The sequence below is a fragment of the Cyclopterus lumpus genome, chromosome 11 (genome assembly GCF_009769545.1).
Source record: "Cyclopterus lumpus isolate fCycLum1 chromosome 11, fCycLum1.pri, whole genome shotgun sequence".
In the NCBI taxonomy this organism is placed as follows: domain Eukaryota; kingdom Metazoa; phylum Chordata; class Actinopteri; order Perciformes; family Cyclopteridae; genus Cyclopterus; species Cyclopterus lumpus.
In genome coordinates, this window is record NC_046976.1 from 1,148,415 (window position 1) to 1,166,299 (window position 17,885).

The window sequence follows — 17,885 nt, forward strand, 5'->3', positions numbered from 1 at the left end:
CTGGACTGTATACAATTGTACGAGTATATGTATTTTATGTCTTGTGCGTAAGGAAATACATGTTTAAACTTAAGTAACTGAATAGTGTAAATATTATGTATGTGTCACATTTGACTCTCCTGTAATTCAGCAGTGTGGACAGGCAGCAGCACAGCCTCCTACACTCCCATAGGACCCCAGAACGGACGTGGTCATCATCCAAACCACCATTGTAAGATATGCTCCAACATGATGTTCACGTTAACCCTGTCAAATACCACTGACTCCTTTCCAGCTGCTTTTTTTATTGAAGAGCTTATGAGATTTATTTGATCTTTCGGTTAACATAAATAACTTGTATTATGTATACTGTACAATGTAGAAATACATTCTATACTTGTATATCTGTCCTCGAGAATGATTTGGCGCTAGTATCTATATATTACATGTAGTGGAATTGCAGTTGCATTCATCTTGCACTGCTATAATTCTTATATTCTGGTATATTGTTATTGCCTTGAGCTATTGAGTTACAGTAACCCACACAGTTGATTAGTACCATGAGGTATATCATACCACCATGAGCAGTTACTCAGCCACACTATCAAGTGATTGGTTCAGGTTCAGCTTGGAAAAGTGAGAGTTGGGTCCAGCTTTGTGTTTGTGCTTCAGACTGATGTACTCCTATCTCTGCTTGCAGGGTCCCAGCATCATGGCTCCGCCTCTTTCCCTACTTCTGTGTCCAACCATCCAGGTTAGAGATGATGTCACGATGGATCTTAACTGTTATTGCTGACTTGCTGAATGTCTGTCATATTCATTGAATGTGTTGTAACTCTGTTCATCTGGTCACTTGACATCTATTGCTTCTGTCCATCCGGGGAGAGGGATCCTCCTCTGTTGCTCTCCTGAAGGTTTCTTCCCTTTTTTCCCTGTCAAAGGTTATTTTTGGGGAGTTTTTCCTGATCCGATGTGAGGTCAAAGGTCAGGGATGTCGTATGTGTACAGATTGTAAAGCCCTCTGAGGGGAGTTTGTGATTTTGGGCTATACAAAATAAACTGAATTGAATTGAACTTCATATGGGTTTTTAGACTGGCATTGAACTATTTCCTACTGTTGTTATGAGAAATGTGGTGCTGCACAAAGCTCATATCTTGTTTATCATATCTGTCATCCTTATTTACATTCTGATAGTGTACGTTGACAGTTGGTATAGAAAAATAATATTTGATTTCTGTAAAAATGGGGATGGTAGAGTTGTGGCACCTATTGCAAGGCTTATGATGAATGTGATGAATGTCTCTTGCATAGATGATGCAGGAGACATCAACCCCGATATTTCTGCTTCAGGCACAAAGGTGGCATGACCTGTGACCCACAGCTCTGTTCTCATTGCAGGACCAGAGTTTTGGTGCTCTATCTCCTACTTTGAAATGGACGTTCAGGTGGGTGAGATGTTCAAGGTGCCCTCCAGCTGCCCGATCGTAACCGTGGACGGTTATGTTGACCCATCAGGAGGCGATCGCTTCTGCCTCGGACAGCTGAGTAACGTCCACCGCACAGACGCAAGTGAGAGAGCTAGGTGTGTCTCTTAAATAGATTATTCTTGATATGAAACACCTCAGAACACTTTCATCCGTATTTCATTCATTTACCGACTCACTCGCTGTTATTCTTCTCTCTGTCGTCACCGTGTGTGAGATGGCATGATAATGACTTGAGACAATACACCGCTCCACTGTTGGAGTGTTGTGTGTCCCGCCTGTAAACACAGGGGACAGCCAAATACATGAAACACCTTGATGTAATTGAATAGAGGAACACTACAAAAGCTTTGATTCTAACTGCGTTAGTACGACAGGGTAGCAGCATGTGTTTGGAGCTGCTCCGACAGCCCACACTCAGGGTTTACTTCGGCACATGTTGGCTCTTTGCCGCTATCACTTGTGGTTGTCCGGCCAAAATGTCCATTGGGATGCTTCGTGAGATTCAGTGCGGAGAGCGCCGTGTGGGTGCGGCGGCTTGAGACTCCACACGACTTGTAAAACGGTGGTCAGGCAAATCTACTGCGAGTGGGCAAATATGGGAACGATTGGATGCTTTCTGTGTCTCGTGCAGGGCATGTGAGCGGAGACGGTCTGCTCCTCGCTCACAGAGCTGTTCACAAACAACCTCTGGATTCAGATTCTCCAAGTAGTCAAATACTAATGATGGAGTGGAGCCTGATCTTAATATGCAACAGCATTGGTGTTTTTGTTTTATTGCCGTGTAAATGTTGGCTAATGTATGGCTATTTAAAACATATGAGTAGTTGTTTTGTATGGCAGGAAATCTGTAATATTCCCGTCCATATTGGTGCATCCCACTGCCTCCCTCATTTCTCCCCAAACACTGCGTGTTGTTTGTCACAGAAATGTGAAGAGCTCTGGGCCGTCTCTTTGCCAAGGCCTTCGGTTGTTGTTCCCATGAAAGCAGTCGTGTGAGCTTTTCTGAATGCTTACTGTTTCTTTCGTTAAGTAGACTGTAGAAGAAAAAAGCTTTTGTGTAGTCGCCATAAATGTAAACAACATTCAATTGACCATAATGAGCAACAACATTGTACGAAGATGACCACTCTCCTCTTCTTCACCCACCTGAGTGGCACATCTGAAAAACCTTGTGCTCATCTGGGCCAAAGATCTCCTCTTGCCCTTGTGAGTTATCTTCTACTGCAGGCTTAATTAATTCATCTTCACACAGACAATGCCTGATTACAGCGCGTAGTATAAAACTGCAACGTCCGCAGTTTGATTCCAGCTGTGGGACCTTTGTTGCATATCATACTCCTCTCTCTCTCTCTCTCTCTCTCTCTCTCTCTCTCACTTGACACTTGTCATCTGTCAGGAAAAGACAAAACTGACAAGTACAATAATAGTCTTTTGTTTATTTTCCCAATAACTAAAAGGCGGTTCCCCCCGTGTGTTGGCAGGTTGCACATAGGTAAAGGCGTGCAGCTGGAGTGCCGCGGTGAGGGCGATGTGTGGATGCGCTGTATGAGCGACCATGCTGTGTTTGTACAGAGCTATTACCTCGACAGGGAGGCAGGCCGAGCACCAGGCGATGCCGTGCACAAGATCTACCCCGGAGCCTACATCAAGGTCTGAATCCAGCTCACACAAAGAACTCTGATCCTCTATTTTTAAACTGTTCAACCATTTAGTTGATTTGAGAACACCAGTGAGTAATAACTAAGTTGTACATCCATTTGTAATGAGGGAGCGAACTGTTGAAGACTGAATGGCTGCGGTGTGTTGCTCAGGTGTTTGACCTGCGGCAGTGCCACAGGCAGATGCAGCAGCAGGCAGCGACGGCTCAGGCTGCAGCTGCTGCACAGGCCGCCGCCGTGGCCGGAAACATTCCCGGGCCAGGCAGCGTCGGAGGCATTGCACCTGCAGTTAGTAAGTGTTGTTCACACTTCTCATTTGACATTGAACAATACATGGTGAGAGACAATTTGAAATGCAAAATGTACGGTGGAGTGTCTAAGGGTCAAGGTGTGATTCGCTGCTGAAGCATGACTTTGTATTACCATTAAAGACATATGCCTCCAATGACTAGAACAACAAATGAAATAAATGATCAGTTGTCAATCAATCAGTGTGCTTGTGTGGGGGACCAGTGCCTGATAGTGAGCCCCAATGGGTTCTCCTTTGTCATTTCCCTCTTGTTCCCCAACAGGTCTGTCTGCAGCGGCGGGGATCGGTGTGGACGACCTGAGGCGCCTGTGTATCCTGCGGCTCAGCTTCGTAAAGGGCTGGGGGCCCGACTACCCCCGGCAGAGCATCAAACACACGCCCTGCTGGGTGGAGGTCCACTTACACCGCGCTCTGCAGCTTCTGGATGAAGTGTTGCACACCATGCCATTGGCAGACCCAGGGCCTGCTAACTGAGGACCATGACCAAGTTCAAATTCCAATCTGGATTCTATGAATGTGCACACACAGACACACATGTTGCCAAATATGCTATCTAATTGATACACAAAGCAAATCAATGGAAACCAGGTGTTGATGGTTTTTCCAGTGCTTTACTCTATAATCTAAAGTCAAACACAAGGGAGTTGGAGCTCTGAAGGTAAAGATTCTGACCATCTTGTCTGTCCTAAAGACATTCATATGCACTGTAGAGATCCAGGGATGTGTTTCAAAATTCCAGGTCCCCTATATGCAATTTGGATTTCTTCTAATAGTATGAGTGTTCTGCACTCATTCATGGAATATACACACGGATGTATACAACGTTATCCAGGAGTGAAACACAGAAAGAGAACTGCATACCTCTGCTAATGCTGTGGGTAAATTCACACTGAATACAAACCGCATTACAGTTCTCTTTACATCTAATCAACAACAGAAGTGATGTAGAAGTATGGATTAAGGGAACCTATTATGTCATCTCTGTGCTTGTGCCGCGTTCTTCACTGTATGTTGATCTAAACTGTTAGCGTTGATAGCTGGTTAGCCCTCTTATTATGCTCAGCTCAAACTATATTATTTTTGTACCAAAAGGCTAAAAAGCCCAAAACATTTAGCTTTAAAGTAGTGTTGTTGTACTTTGTAATGAAACAGTGCTACCCTGTATGTAACCAAATGGTTGGTGTGAATCACCAAAGCCAAAATACCTCATAACTACAGTGCAAAGTCACATTTCCTTTTACGCCTAAAGCGCACACACTTTGTTCATCACTGACAGCTGAAGTCAATCAATGGAGCCCTCTGATAGACACTCCCCTAGCTTTGTATTTATTGAGGTTTGTACCGTACCGTGCTGTGATGTGCAGTCGCAGTACTAGATGTGTTGACTGATTTGTGTTACTGTGGAACATTAATTATACTCTACATGCTACAGCTGAAATAAGTTGTAATGATGGATGGAAAACAACCATCAGCAGCTCCGGAGACAGAAACCCGAGTGCCTGCCTGTTCTCTGGTCTGACTGCTGAGCGTCTCACTCCAGCAGTTTATTTCAACTGTGGGTTGTCGTCCGTGGTACCTTCAGAGCACTGTTCTTCACACGCGGCTCAACCAATTCAGACTGTAATTGCTGTTATCAGGCTAAAATAGTGTTGTTTATTCTCATCCAACAAATTTGGTTTGGAAGAAGTTTGAGGATTGATTTGTATTAAGTAAGAGTGCACTCTTATTTTGAAATAAAGGCTAAATGAGTAGAGAGTTGAAACCATGAGCAGCATTAATATGATTGGTTGAGTGCTTATCATAGGATTCCAATTACATGAGGTAGGTAGGTGGGTTGCATAGATGTAAAACAGTAGATGTGACATTACGTCATCTTACCTGGGTATCGGTTCAATGGCCACCGATCTGCTGTGCAGCACTGAATACCTTTACCAGAAGGACCAGAGAGACCAGGGAGGCCGGCAGATTTATTTGTGACATACAGTCAACACGAAAACTACAAAAGCGTTAGTGATTGTTGATTGCTAACTCGACAGTTTTGATCCGTTAGTTAAACAGATCAGTTATAGCCCAGCTACGCTAGCGAAGCTCAAAATGTAACATTAACGTTAAAAATAAGTTATTAACATTACACTCCGTGCCAATCTAGTGTAAAGTAAATATAGAATGTGTTCATGACAAAGAGAAGTGCTTGTAATCCCATTTCATAATATCTCAAGACAATCATCAGCCAACATATTTAGAGGGCGTTAACATTACACGTTCACCCAAATGAGCTACCTTGAGTCCGTCAATCAATCATCATATATCAGCATCACTTATTTCAATAAAGCAAATCAAAAAAAGTAATCCAGTCGGAGAAAGGTCAAGCTGGTCCATAAGATCCCCTTGAGATGAGCGAGGCTCTCAGGAGCTTTACCCAAAAACTCCAATAAAGCTTTTCAACTTCTCCTCTCATCATCAAAACAAACCTCAGGCTAGTTGACCAGAAAGTGTCTGATGCTAAGTGCTTCCCATAAAACTGACTCTATTTAGCTTTTTGACATGCAGATATTGCTTAAAGTGACAGTTCAAATCAAAATCCCATATGGTTCCTCTTACCTGTAGTGCTGTGTATGGGTCTAGATAGTTTTGGTTTGAGTTGGTTAGTATTGGAGATATTGTCCGTAGATGTCTACCTTCTCTCAAATATAATGGGAACCAATGGCACTCAGCTGGTGGTGCTCAGAACAGAAACAGAACATTCCAGAAATCATGACTCAGTTAGTCAAGATAATCCACAGACAGTGAAACTGCTTCAAACAAGGTCTGTGGATTATGATGAGTAACATCATGTAGTACATTAGCCATTCAGAATACCAAAGACAGTTCTTACGTACTAACTTAATTCAAAAATATAAGTAATATTAAAGTAATTATCTGCAACGTAACGACACAATTATGAGATTCTGTTCATAATTGGAAGCCTGATCTGTTCTCTTGGAGCTATAACAATAACAATTCTACCAGAATACTTGTTTTTTGGTTCATTCTAGACCGTCACAGTTGCCGTTCACTCAGTTCCTTGAATAGAAAACAGTATTGATAGAAAAATAGGATATAAAGACAATCGAAGCCTGTTTCAGGTTCCATTTACAGCAAGTTGAACTGGTCAACTGAACCCAGGGAAGATGGCTGCCATATGGTTCCTGGAAGAGCAAGTCATTTGAACATGTCATCTACTATTTCATACCCCAAGCATGCAGGGAAATCTATTTAGTTATTTTTTTTTTCATTTACTTCCTCTTAAACATGTTTTCAAGTCTATCTTAAAGGGCCAGTGTGTAGCATTTCAGGGGATCTATTAGCAGGAATGGATTATGATATTCATAAGTATGTTTTGATTCATGTATTATCACCTAAAACTAAGAATCTGCAACCACACCAAGATGCCACCAAATCTTACACACTGTCCCTTTAAGTCCTGTACATACAAAAAGAGAAGAGAGTTGCTGTAAGCATCATTGGCCATGAATTCATACCTTGGTAGTGATGGGGGCTCGATCCACAGACCCCCTTCTGTGGACAAATGCAGTCCCAGCTGATATAAGGAGTTAGTCCAATCCAAAGTGGATATCTTCCAATGTATTTGGATTAAAAGTAAACTCCCTCTTTGTGTTTCCCACAGACAATGTTTTCTGGGATGTAACGGAGGGTTAAGTTCTAGTATTTGCTTGTCGGCTTGTAGCCAGAACCAAACCTACATGGATTTGTCTAACTGGTGAAACCTCAAATTATCTTCAGCTGCATGTCTCTGCATAGAAAATGGCCTGGGTATTTGACATCAGTAAGTATTTGTGTTTGGCAGGAATCACAGCCAGTCTGCAGAGGAGAAGAGAGTACAGCAACAACACACTACATATGGCACATGTACTGTATACAGAGACATGAGCGTATTCTTTAAAGCCAAAACCCAGCACAGACTGCACACCTCGGATGTACATGTGATTCACATTCAAGGAGGAAATACACCAGAGTTCAGACTGGTAGTGAGCCGGGTCTTTGGCTGAGAGCACTGTGTAGAAAGAGATGTGCTTTAGACCCAACAACAGGGTCCACATGTCAACAGGTACCCTCTGAATGTGGTACACAAGAAGTATTGCTTTGTGATGTAGTTTCAGATGTGAGCTGTGAGGTGTCAGGAAACACGTGTCATCTGATTCAGCTGCTTAACAAAGAGCAACCATATGCATATTTGTGATTTGTGCCTTTTGTTGTCGACCGTAGACGCACCAACACTGGAATGAAAGACAGACGCAAGTTTGTTTTGCTGTTCATGAAGATCGATGTTACACATTGTGATTTGGTTTTCCGCTGTTCAAAATCTTTTGATGGTATCCTGTGGTTCCCTCAGGTATCTGTGTAGTTCATTGAAGATATCACAATGTGTCAAAGTGGTTATTGACGAATCACTCATCATACCTGAGTAGTATTATTTATTGCCTTAGTCTTTTGTGAGTGTAAAATATGAATGAGTACGCTTTGCACTGTTTTAATATTAGCATGGACAACCCAAATAGATGTCATACGTATCGGTTATGCTGCCCATATTCAGGGAGGTACAAGTGTTCAAGTAATCTTTCACAGATAAAGAGCAAACTCATCTTCATCTTCAGCATCATCGTCAGAGGTTTATCAGGATGTGTCCACAAATGCTCTAATTTGTGCGTCTGTATTCACGTACAAGTGTGTGAACAACTCCAGCTTCAGCCTCATTCTGCTGCCTTTGAACTGTCCGTCTGCACTCGTGGAGTCGGTACCATCCGGTGTGTTAGCGGTGTTTGCTGCACTGTGGAAGCCCATCAGGGACTTCTGATAATGTCAACTTGTCAACATCATTATAACTTTCCACATGCATATGTGTTATATGTGTAACAATTCAAATGCAATAATTCTATATGCATTTTAATTGTCGTATGGGCATTCCATGACCATATTAAAATGAAAATGAAAAAGCTGTCGTACCCCACCATACTTTTTTAAAAATTGAAATGCAATCCAAACAATGAAAAGAGGAAGTGACTGCAGACCCGTATGAATCAGAGCATTGAATATCATCCACTGCGCAGCAGGGATGGCTTTGCCAATCAAATGACAAATGCCGTTTTCATTTTCAAATTCTTAGAAAATGGCATTTTTATTTGGACTATTTATGCAAAATATGCTTGTATAAATAGCAAAAAGTTACATCACATTTTCAATTTGGAATGTTGTCCACTGTACAGCGTGGTATGACTTTGAAAATTGAATGTCAGACAGCTATTCTATTTTAATATTTTAAATGAAAATTCAAATTGGATTCATTCATTTTCATTTAAGTTTTTACACAACATTTGTAAAATTATAGTGCTATTGTGTAATTACGTTTTCAGGTTTACATTATGATTTGAGTAAATTCGCTTGTGGGCTTCCATTCAGTTTCTTTCTGTAACGCTTCATTTTATGGTTCTGCAATTTCCTAATCGTGTTCTAGGAAGTTTCTTATAAAGTTTTATTTGATACTAATTGAAGGAACATATCTACAGACATTGGATCTTATCTGCTCTGCACCAACTAAAAGCAATTTATTGGAATTCATTCATTAGAAGTGTACCAACCTTTAAGTCTTTTTTGTATACGATTACAACCAAATTAAATAATTGTCTCCAGGAAATGTATCAGCATAAAACCACATTACAATAAAACCCTTTTAATCAGGTGGTGCTGATGTTTAGCCTGCAAACACACATTGTCGTGAGTCTTGTCAGACAGGTTAATGCATCAATATGTGTCTTCTGTGTAATCATATAAGACATTTGTCATTATGTAAGTGTCTTTTGTTTTTAGATAGATAGCTATGAAAGATCATTTACCAATATCATTATTTCAATGTAGCCACTGATTCTTTACCCTTGAATATGATGAAATTATAATGATCATAACACTAACAACTACATTCATCATATTGACACAAATTGGAATGGCTGAATTGGGTTGTTACAGCTGCAATAAACAGTTCAAAATGCCGGCCTGGGTTGGAAGATTCCAATTTTACAGATTGAAAATAATCTAAATAGAATAACCATTTAACAGGTTGGGGTTCAACATTCATATATTGAATTCATTGTTTTTCTATCTCACAAATAAAATACAAAAAAATTCATCTCAACAATTTCATCCCATCCACTTTTTTAATATTCAGAGGCCAATTAGTGACCCACACTGAGAAAAAGAAATACATCATCTCCTTTATAAAACATTAAACATGTTTATTATGACACTTAAACAATATGTGTACTAAAGAATTGAGTTTGGCTTTGTTAGAATATTGTTCTTTTAATTTTGTAATTATTTTATTGTAAAAATGTGCTGCTCTTGTACTGTTGACTGTTTATTAAAGTACGATGAATAAATGGCATTGTCCTAATTATACAAGCAACTCGTTGATGAATGAACCCTGTCATACAGCCTTAATAGGTCTCACTTCAACACATACGGTATAACTGCAGATACATGTATAATGATAAGAACTTTATGTATTAAAGTAGAAATATTGTAACATATATTAGAAGTAGATATTCATTATTATTATTATTTTCAAAACCCAACGTAGCGAAGTCTCCCCCTATGGGAAAGTCTGCGTTCAACAGACCCATACTACTAAACTATTTAGTTCAAAAAAATGTTTTTAGTATTTTCCAAAGCATAGTGAATGGGCCTGTATTTGTATGGATCTTTTCTAGTTTCCCGACCACTCAAAGTGCTTTAACACTACTTTACAAAAAAGATAGATGACATACGCTCCTCATTTACTAATCCATCTTCCATAACTACACCTCCATTAACTTCATCTTCTCCCCCTGTCTCCCAATCAAGTTCTTACCTTGGTAACCTCTGCCCGCCCAACCACCTGCCCCTTTGACCCCATCCCGTCTCACATTCTCCAGTCCATTGCTCCGGACCTTCTTCCCTTTCTCACCCATCTTATTAACACCTCTCAACCGGCTGTTTCCCTAACTCTCTGAAGGAGGCAAGAGTCAACCCTCTCCACTCTCGACCCGTCTGAAGTCAATAACTACAGACCTGTCTCTCTCCTCCCCTTCCTTTCCAAAACTCTAGAGCGAGCTATCTTTAACCAAGTCTCCTCCTTTCTTCACTGTAACAACCTTCTAGACCCCCACCAGTCTGGAATCAAGGCAGGCCACTCAACAGAGACTGCCCTCCTTGCTGTCTCTGAGCAGCTTCACACTGCTAGAGCAGCCTCTCTCTCCTCTGTCCTCATCCTTCTAGACCTTTCCGCTGCCTTTGACACAGTGAACCACCAGATCCTCATGTCCTCCCTCCAGGACCTGGTATCTCAGGCACCGCACTCTCACTCTTCTCATCCTACCTCACCGACCGCTCTTACCGGGTAACCTGGAGAGGATCTGTGTCTGAGCCTTGTCCTCTGACTACTGGGGTCCCTCAAGGCTCCGTCCTGGGTCCTCTCCTCTTCTCTCTGTACACCAACTCTCTTGGCTCTGTCATTCGCTCGCATGGTTTCTCCTACCACAGCTACGCTGACGACACCCAATTGATCCTCTTGTTTCCCCAATCTGAAACACAGGTAGCAGCACGAATCTCTGCCTGTCTGACTGACATCTCTCAGTGGATGTCTGACTGACATCTCTCAGTGGATGTCCGCACACCACCTGAAAATTAACCCGGACAAGACTGAACTTCTCTTCCTTCCAGGAAAAGGCTCTCCCACCCACGACCTGACTATTACCTTCAACAACTCAGTGTTGGCCCCGCCCCCGACCACCATGAACCTCGGTGTGACACTCGACAGTCAACTCTCCCTGACTGCCAACATCACCACAACAACACGCTCCTGTAGGTACATGCTGTACAACAACATCAGGAGAATACGACCTCTTCTCACTCAGAAGGCGGCACAGGTTCTGGTCCAGGCTCTGGTCCAGGTTCTGGTCCAGGCTCTGGTCATCTCATGGCTAGACTACTGTAACTCCCTCCTGGCAGGTCTACCTGCTAATGTCATTCGCCCTCTACAGCTCATCCAGAATGCAGCAGCTCGACTGGTCTTCAACCTCCTAAGTTTACCCACACTACTCCGCTCCTCCATGACCTTCACTGGTTACCGGTGGTCGCCCGCATCCACTTCAAAACATTGGTACTTGAGTACCGTGCTGCGAACAGATCGGGTCCAGTCTACATCCAGGACATGGTCTAACCTTACATCCAGGACATGGTCTAACCTTACATCCAGGACATGGTCTAACCTCACACCCAGGACATGGTCTAACCTCACATCCAGGACATGGTCTAACTTCACACCCAGGACATGGTCTAACCTCACATCCAGGACATGGTCTAACTTCACACCCAGGACATGGTCTAACCTCACATCCAGGACATGGTCTAACCTTACATCCAGGACATGGTCTAACCTCACATCCAGGACATGGTCTAACCTCACATCCAGGACATGGTCTAACCTCACATCCAGGACATGGTCTAACCTTACATCCAGGACATGGTCTAACCTCACACCCCAGCTCGTTCACTTCGCTCGTCTTCTGCCAATCGGCTTGTAGCTCCTTCACTTCGAGCTAAACACTCAAAGTCACGACTGTTTGCTGTGCTGGCTCCTCATTGGTGGAACGAGCTCCCCATTGACATCAGGACAGGAAGTCTCTACAAACTAAAAACACATCTTTTTGACTATACCTTGAATAGGGAAGGTAGAGCCGTAGTAGCACTTAAATGTCTCTTACTGATAGCACTTTGTAGTTTAACTTTATTGAAGAAATTGTACTTTCTTCACTCTTGTTGTTCTGAGTTTGGACTCATGGTTTAATCCACTTGTTGTAAGTCGCTTTGGATAAAAGCATCAGCTAAATGACATGTAATGTAATATGTAGATTTGTAACACTGCATGACATCATTCACACCCATTCATAGACTGATGGGAGGAGCTAAGGTTCCACCTGCACACCAGCAGTAACTAACATTCATACATTAACACACCATATGGGAGCAATTTGGGGTTAAGTGTCTTGCCCAACGATACATCGACATGGACTAGTGGAGCCGGGGATCGAACCGCCGATCCTCTGATTGAAGGAAGACCCTGCTCACCACTGAGCCACAGTATGACAGTATGTCAAGTATGCACTATGCAATGTACATCAATTAGCGAGGCTTACTAGCTGACTTAGCTATGTTCCAGGCACAGATGTAACGTCATCTTACCTGCTGTTTCGTCCAGAAAATCTTTTTATCAGCCAGGAAGTGAAAGTACAAGCACAAGCTGATGTTCATGTGACTACATCCCAGTATACGAAACAAACTAGCATCATAGGTTCAGCGAGAGACGAATATAATAATATTATTAGGCTCAATTGGGATGAGCCAGACCTGCGCAGAATCGATCACTGGTGATACATGCCGGTTAGATTGATGTGTTTTTAATAAGTTGTGCATCTTTAATCTTAAACAGAGATGCGGTTAGATTTGTGTAAGATTTGATCCCGACTTGCTCTGATGTAATGCACACGTGGGAAGTGATGGAGGCGGCCACAGGTTGAGGAGCCAGGCGCCGGAGTTCCTCTCCACCAACTGCAAAAACCACGGCAGTGCTTTCTCCCTCGCAGGTTTCCATGGACCGTGGTCCTGTGCCAATACTATTATTAGTCACATTTCTGTTACTGCTTATATTATCATTAATATTTCATTATATCCACTGCTACTGTTATTATTATGAGTCATACTTTTTCTTTATTCTGCTATTATTAGTGCTATTGATAATAATAGTAATGCAGGTTATTTATACAGGACTTATTAGAACCAGCAACAATGACAAAAACCTATACATGGCAGAGGACTAAATGATATGACTCAATGCAGATACATACAAACTATACAAAATATGGTTTGCAAACTACAAGTAGCCTTCACATCGGATCTAACAGGATGTAACTACTTCAGTAAATGATTTGACCTGAAGTTCTTTATAACCCCTGCTGCTGCTGGATTTTGTCAAATTTCCAGGCGTGGCATTTCATCTTGAACTGTTCACTCTTATATGTCAAGAGATTTAAAACCAAGTGTGACTTTCTTGACGTGCAACATTATTTTATACATCATATGTGTAATTTATGGCACAATTCAAACGGGATCAAAAAGGGATTTGTTTCTTGCCATTGACTACCTTACATTTATCTGCAATATGGTCCACTAGGGTTCCATACAGTGGTCCATTGGAAGGGGCGGGACTTCGTCTCTATACACATGTCCCTTCAGGGCTTCGGTAGTTCTATACTCGGAAGTCGAACTTACTTCGCTTCATGCGCCACTCGCCATTGAGCAACTTTTTTCCAGTTCGTCTGTCAATCACAGATTCACATGTGTGAAGAAAGCGAGGTGGTAAATATATAGTAAAGCTCTACTGAGTTTAAAGCTTTACTCAAAATATTGCTTTTGACTACCGTCAGTAGAGTCTAGCTAGTTGCTAACTATTAGCAGCTCACGAGTTTCTGACATTAGCAGGTAAGTAAGCTGCTAGCAGCGGTTACAGGCCAAGAAGAACCCGCCAGCATGGACTCTTGGGTTCGGTTTAACGCCCAGAGCCAAGCCAAGGAGAGAGTCATTAGGTAATGTTCCAACGTGTGTGTTAGGTTAGCTACAAATGTTCATGTTTACTTTCAGTACTCACTAGCTAGCTAACGCTACATCGCTGTTAGCATAATAATCAGCCCGTGGCTAGTCTGGTTGTCCGTGCTGTTATGCAGACATACAAATATGTCACGAAATTACACCACACGTGGTCGTACATGTCTGTACTAACGACCATACTTCTTTTTTCTTTTCTTTTTTAACACATAATGCTTTACTATTTATTTGTGTTGTGACTCAGGGCTGCTCAGTATGCCTGCACTCTGCTGGGCTACACTCTACAGAAGGGCGGAGCCACGGCTGAACTTCACAAGACTGTCAGTCAGCTGGAAGCGCACATGAGCATGACGAGAAAGTGTGAGTGACGCAGCGCGTGGAGTTGTTCTCCCGGACCAGCACGGAAGGCTCGGGGCTGATGTGCATTTGTGTCCCACAGTGCTGCGTCTGGGGAACTCTGTTGAGGCGCTGCAGGCGGCCAAGAGGGCCATCCACCTGTCCGACAGCGTGCTGAGGCTGTGCCTGACCATCAGCCACCTCAACAGAGCCATGTATTTCGTCTGTGACAATGTCCTGTGGGCTGGGAAGACGGGCCTCATCTCCAAACTGGACCAGCACAAATGGAGTCAGCGGTCTTTTAGGTGAGTTGCCTTTTTGTTGTGTATGTTTTAATAACAAACACATTTTCAAAACACAAAGAATCGGTAACCGTCTTTGTATTCAAAACATTTACTGAGGCTGGTTCAACACGAAATTATACAATATGGAATAAGTTTGATACCGTCTTTATCATACTTGCTGAAAATACAGAATATCATAAATCGATCTGAGCTGCAGAAATCTGATCTGTGACCATGTGATTTTGTTTTCAATTTAAAATGGCACCAGACTCTTAAATCTTTGCTTAAAATTGATTTTTAAAGCATTCAAAGAAATCAAATCAGAGTTTAAAACATCGTCATTTCTAAATCATGATCGTATGACGTACAACTACTGTTTGGTTTCTATCTGCAGGTACTACCTCTTTGCTCTGATCCTCAACCTGACTCGAGATTTGTACGAGCTCCACCTACTAGTTGAGTGTGAGGGGCGTTACAGAGCCTCCAAATCCCCACACTCTCCCGACCCCAGCACCACCCTGTCAGCTGACCACCTGTCCGCCCCCTCCACTGCAGCATGGATTCGCAGACAGCTTCACCTGCTGGGGACGGTGCTGTACAGCAACCCGCCACTGCTGTTGGACCTGGCGAAGAACGTTTGTGATATCTTCATCCCCTTAGATCGGCTAGGGATTTACCCTACAGGTCCAGGTTTTGTCGGGACCTGTGGCATGGCCTCATCTGTCCTCTCCATCTTCACCATAGTCCACCCCTGGCTCAAACTCAAGCCATGAACCCAGATCCAAAGTGGAGATGGACCCACAAGGCGGACTAAGTTGAGAATCTAACAGGGCTAGCACACATATTGTTCTGTACAGACAGCAGCTGCTGGTGTTCTGCAGGTTTTTCCACTCTGCATTACATACTGCTTTCACTAATTATCTGCTCGCAGCAGATTAGACCTGCATGTTTGAACCGATCAAAGCTTCAGATGGAAGACAAGTTGTGACCCAGCAGTGTAGCATAAAGATCGCCGTCATCCACACATCAGTCCTGCAAGTGTAGATCTCAGAATACTAAGTCATCTTAGTGGCACACGAGAGGGGACCACTAAGCTGGATCGGTTATCATTTGTCCACTCAATCTCAACACAAAGTTACTGGTTATCAGCTACCGACTCGCATCCAGCAAGAGAAAAGAAAAAGAAATCAAGGTGCTTGTTGATGATGTGCCAACATTTCCAATGCATCCATCATGCTGCATTTACGGGTGTCAACAATATTTACAGTGCTTCATTTTTTTTTTTCTGTCCCGATACAGCCTTATTCCAAAATTGTTACAATGTTTTTGCCTCCACAATACAACAATGATTTAAGTGCAACGTTTTCTTTTTAATTAACATAAGGATTCAGCCTCTTCCACTGACCTGTTTCTCCAGAGTCCACCTGTGGTAAATTCAGTTGACTGGACATTTGTAAAGGCACACACACTGGTCTATATGAGGTCCCACAGTGGACCGTGCATGTCAGAGCACAAACCAAGCCATGATGTCCGAGGAATTGTCTGTAGACCTCCGAGACAGGATTGTATTCTGCAGCATGAAGGTCCCAATAAGCACAGCGACCTCCATCATCCACAAATGGAAGAAGTTTGGAACCACCCAGACTTCCTACATTTGTCCGCCCGGCGATCGGGGAGACGAGGTGACCAGGAACCCGATGGTCATTCCGACAGAGCTCCACCGTTGCTCTGAGAGTTCTGCATTAACATAGATTAGGTGTGCCAAGCTTGTAGCGTTGTACTCAAAAAGATCTGAGGCTGTAACAAAGTATTGAGCAAAGGCCGTGAACACTGTTGAGTTGTAGTGGATTTTATATACACTTGCACATGTAGATAAGAGAGGTTATGTTTTAAATTAATACATAAAGAAAGATATGATAATTAATTTGAGGAATATTCTGAGGAATGTATTATGAAGCATAAGAGAGGATCACTGTTTTATTATTCTGTTTGTTAATGACAAATGTAATGATTAATTGAATGATGCATGGGAATGAATGGATGTTTTATTGTTTAGACAATAGTTAAAGGGATGCCGATTAAAACCTGAGATGTTGCTTTTATTCTGAAGGCAGGATAATAGGGTTTTATTCTGAAGGGGAACTTCCTGTCCTTGACCGGAAGTGTGAGCTTTGACCCCGTCAGATTATCGATTTGAGGCATTCTTTGAAGTGGCCAATGGAACTAACCCTCAGGTGTGAACCTCATGTCTTATTCTCTGGTCAGCAGCATGCTGTGTCTCTGAAAGGTATTTACATGAATACCTCCACTAACCAATGGAACTAACCTTCAGGTGTGAACCTCATGTCTTATTCTCTGGTCAGCGTAGCATGCTGTGTCTCTGAAAGGTATTTACATGAATACCTCCACTAACCAATGGAACTAACCTTCAGGTGTGAACCTCATGTCTTATTCTCTGGTCAGCGTAGCATGCTGTGTCTCTGAAAGGTATTTACATGAATACCTCCACTAACCAATGGGAGCTTAGCTCAGCGAATGGACTGCGAATAAAACTAATTGTAAGACGTGAATTTGGTCTCTTACGTGGTGACGCCAGACAACCTGCTGCCTACGTCGGTAGACTGTGGAAGCGAAATCACGTGAGCGCGTTTGGGCCGGGACTGTATGTATACAGATGACTCTTGTTTGTTATGATTAAATAATGATTATATATCTCTGGCTTCGGAGCTTCTTCCAAGCACCAGGTAGCTCGAGATTCTTTGAACTCATACAATACTTATGTACGTGTTATATTTCCCTTCTTTTGAATACATTTGCAAAAATTCAACAAGCTTCTTATCACTTGTCATTATGGGGTATTATGTAGAATTGAGGGAAACAGTTGGAATATGGCATAATGTGGAAAAAGTGAAGCGCTGTGAATACAATAAATTGCATGAGGCTCACTATTTGAAAAGCAATGAAAAGCAAACCTAAAAAAAAATACAATTGTATATATACTTTTTTAGTCGTGCAGCTCAAACAAGTACCAACCAATAAGAGGTAGATTAATGGGAAAAGCATATTTGCATTTGGCCCATCAATCCCCATCCATTTTGTTCCCTCCTGACATCACTATTATGTTACCATGCTGACTGG

The 17,885-nt window shown here is 42.4% G+C and overlaps 2 protein-coding genes across 8 annotated transcripts in view; both read left to right on the forward strand.

The window, feature by feature from the left end:
* The window catches only part of si:dkey-222b8.1 (uncharacterized protein LOC560317 homolog), a 35,290-nt gene extending 25,405 nt beyond the window's left edge, over positions 1-9,885 (forward strand). For 4 of the 5 annotated variants that reach the window (XM_034544532.1, XM_034544533.1, XM_034544536.1 and 1 more), the window contains 6 exons: positions 131-211; positions 680-733; positions 1,379-1,562; positions 2,949-3,117; positions 3,279-3,417; positions 3,698-9,885. In XM_034544532.1, the coding sequence (XP_034400423.1) occupies positions 131-211; positions 680-733; positions 1,379-1,562; positions 2,949-3,117; positions 3,279-3,417; positions 3,698-3,909 (839 nt within the window). In that variant the 3' untranslated portion in view covers positions 3,910-9,885. The remainder of the gene's footprint in view (positions 1-130; positions 212-679; positions 734-1,378; positions 1,563-2,948; positions 3,118-3,278; positions 3,418-3,697) is intronic. The other variant, XM_034544535.1, reaches the window with a different exon arrangement.
* A 3,866-nt stretch (positions 9,886-13,751) lies between these two features.
* On the forward strand, positions 13,752-17,574 carry pex11b (peroxisomal biogenesis factor 11 beta). 3 transcript variants are annotated; one of them, XM_034545070.1, is made up of 5 exons: positions 13,769-13,878; positions 14,002-14,108; positions 14,372-14,487; positions 14,567-14,768; positions 15,142-16,107. In XM_034545070.1, the coding sequence occupies exons 1-5, from the start codon at positions 13,861-13,863 to the stop codon at positions 15,518-15,520; spliced, it is 822 nt and encodes a 273-aa protein (XP_034400961.1). In that variant the 5' UTR covers positions 13,769-13,860; the 3' UTR covers positions 15,521-16,107. The 3 variants fall into 3 exon arrangements, with proteins under 3 accessions (XP_034400962.1, XP_034400961.1, XP_034400960.1); XM_034545069.1 differs by having other exon boundaries at positions 13,778-13,881; XM_034545071.1 differs by having other exon boundaries at positions 13,752-14,108; positions 15,142-17,574.
* The last annotated feature ends 311 nt before the right edge of the window (positions 17,575-17,885 follow it).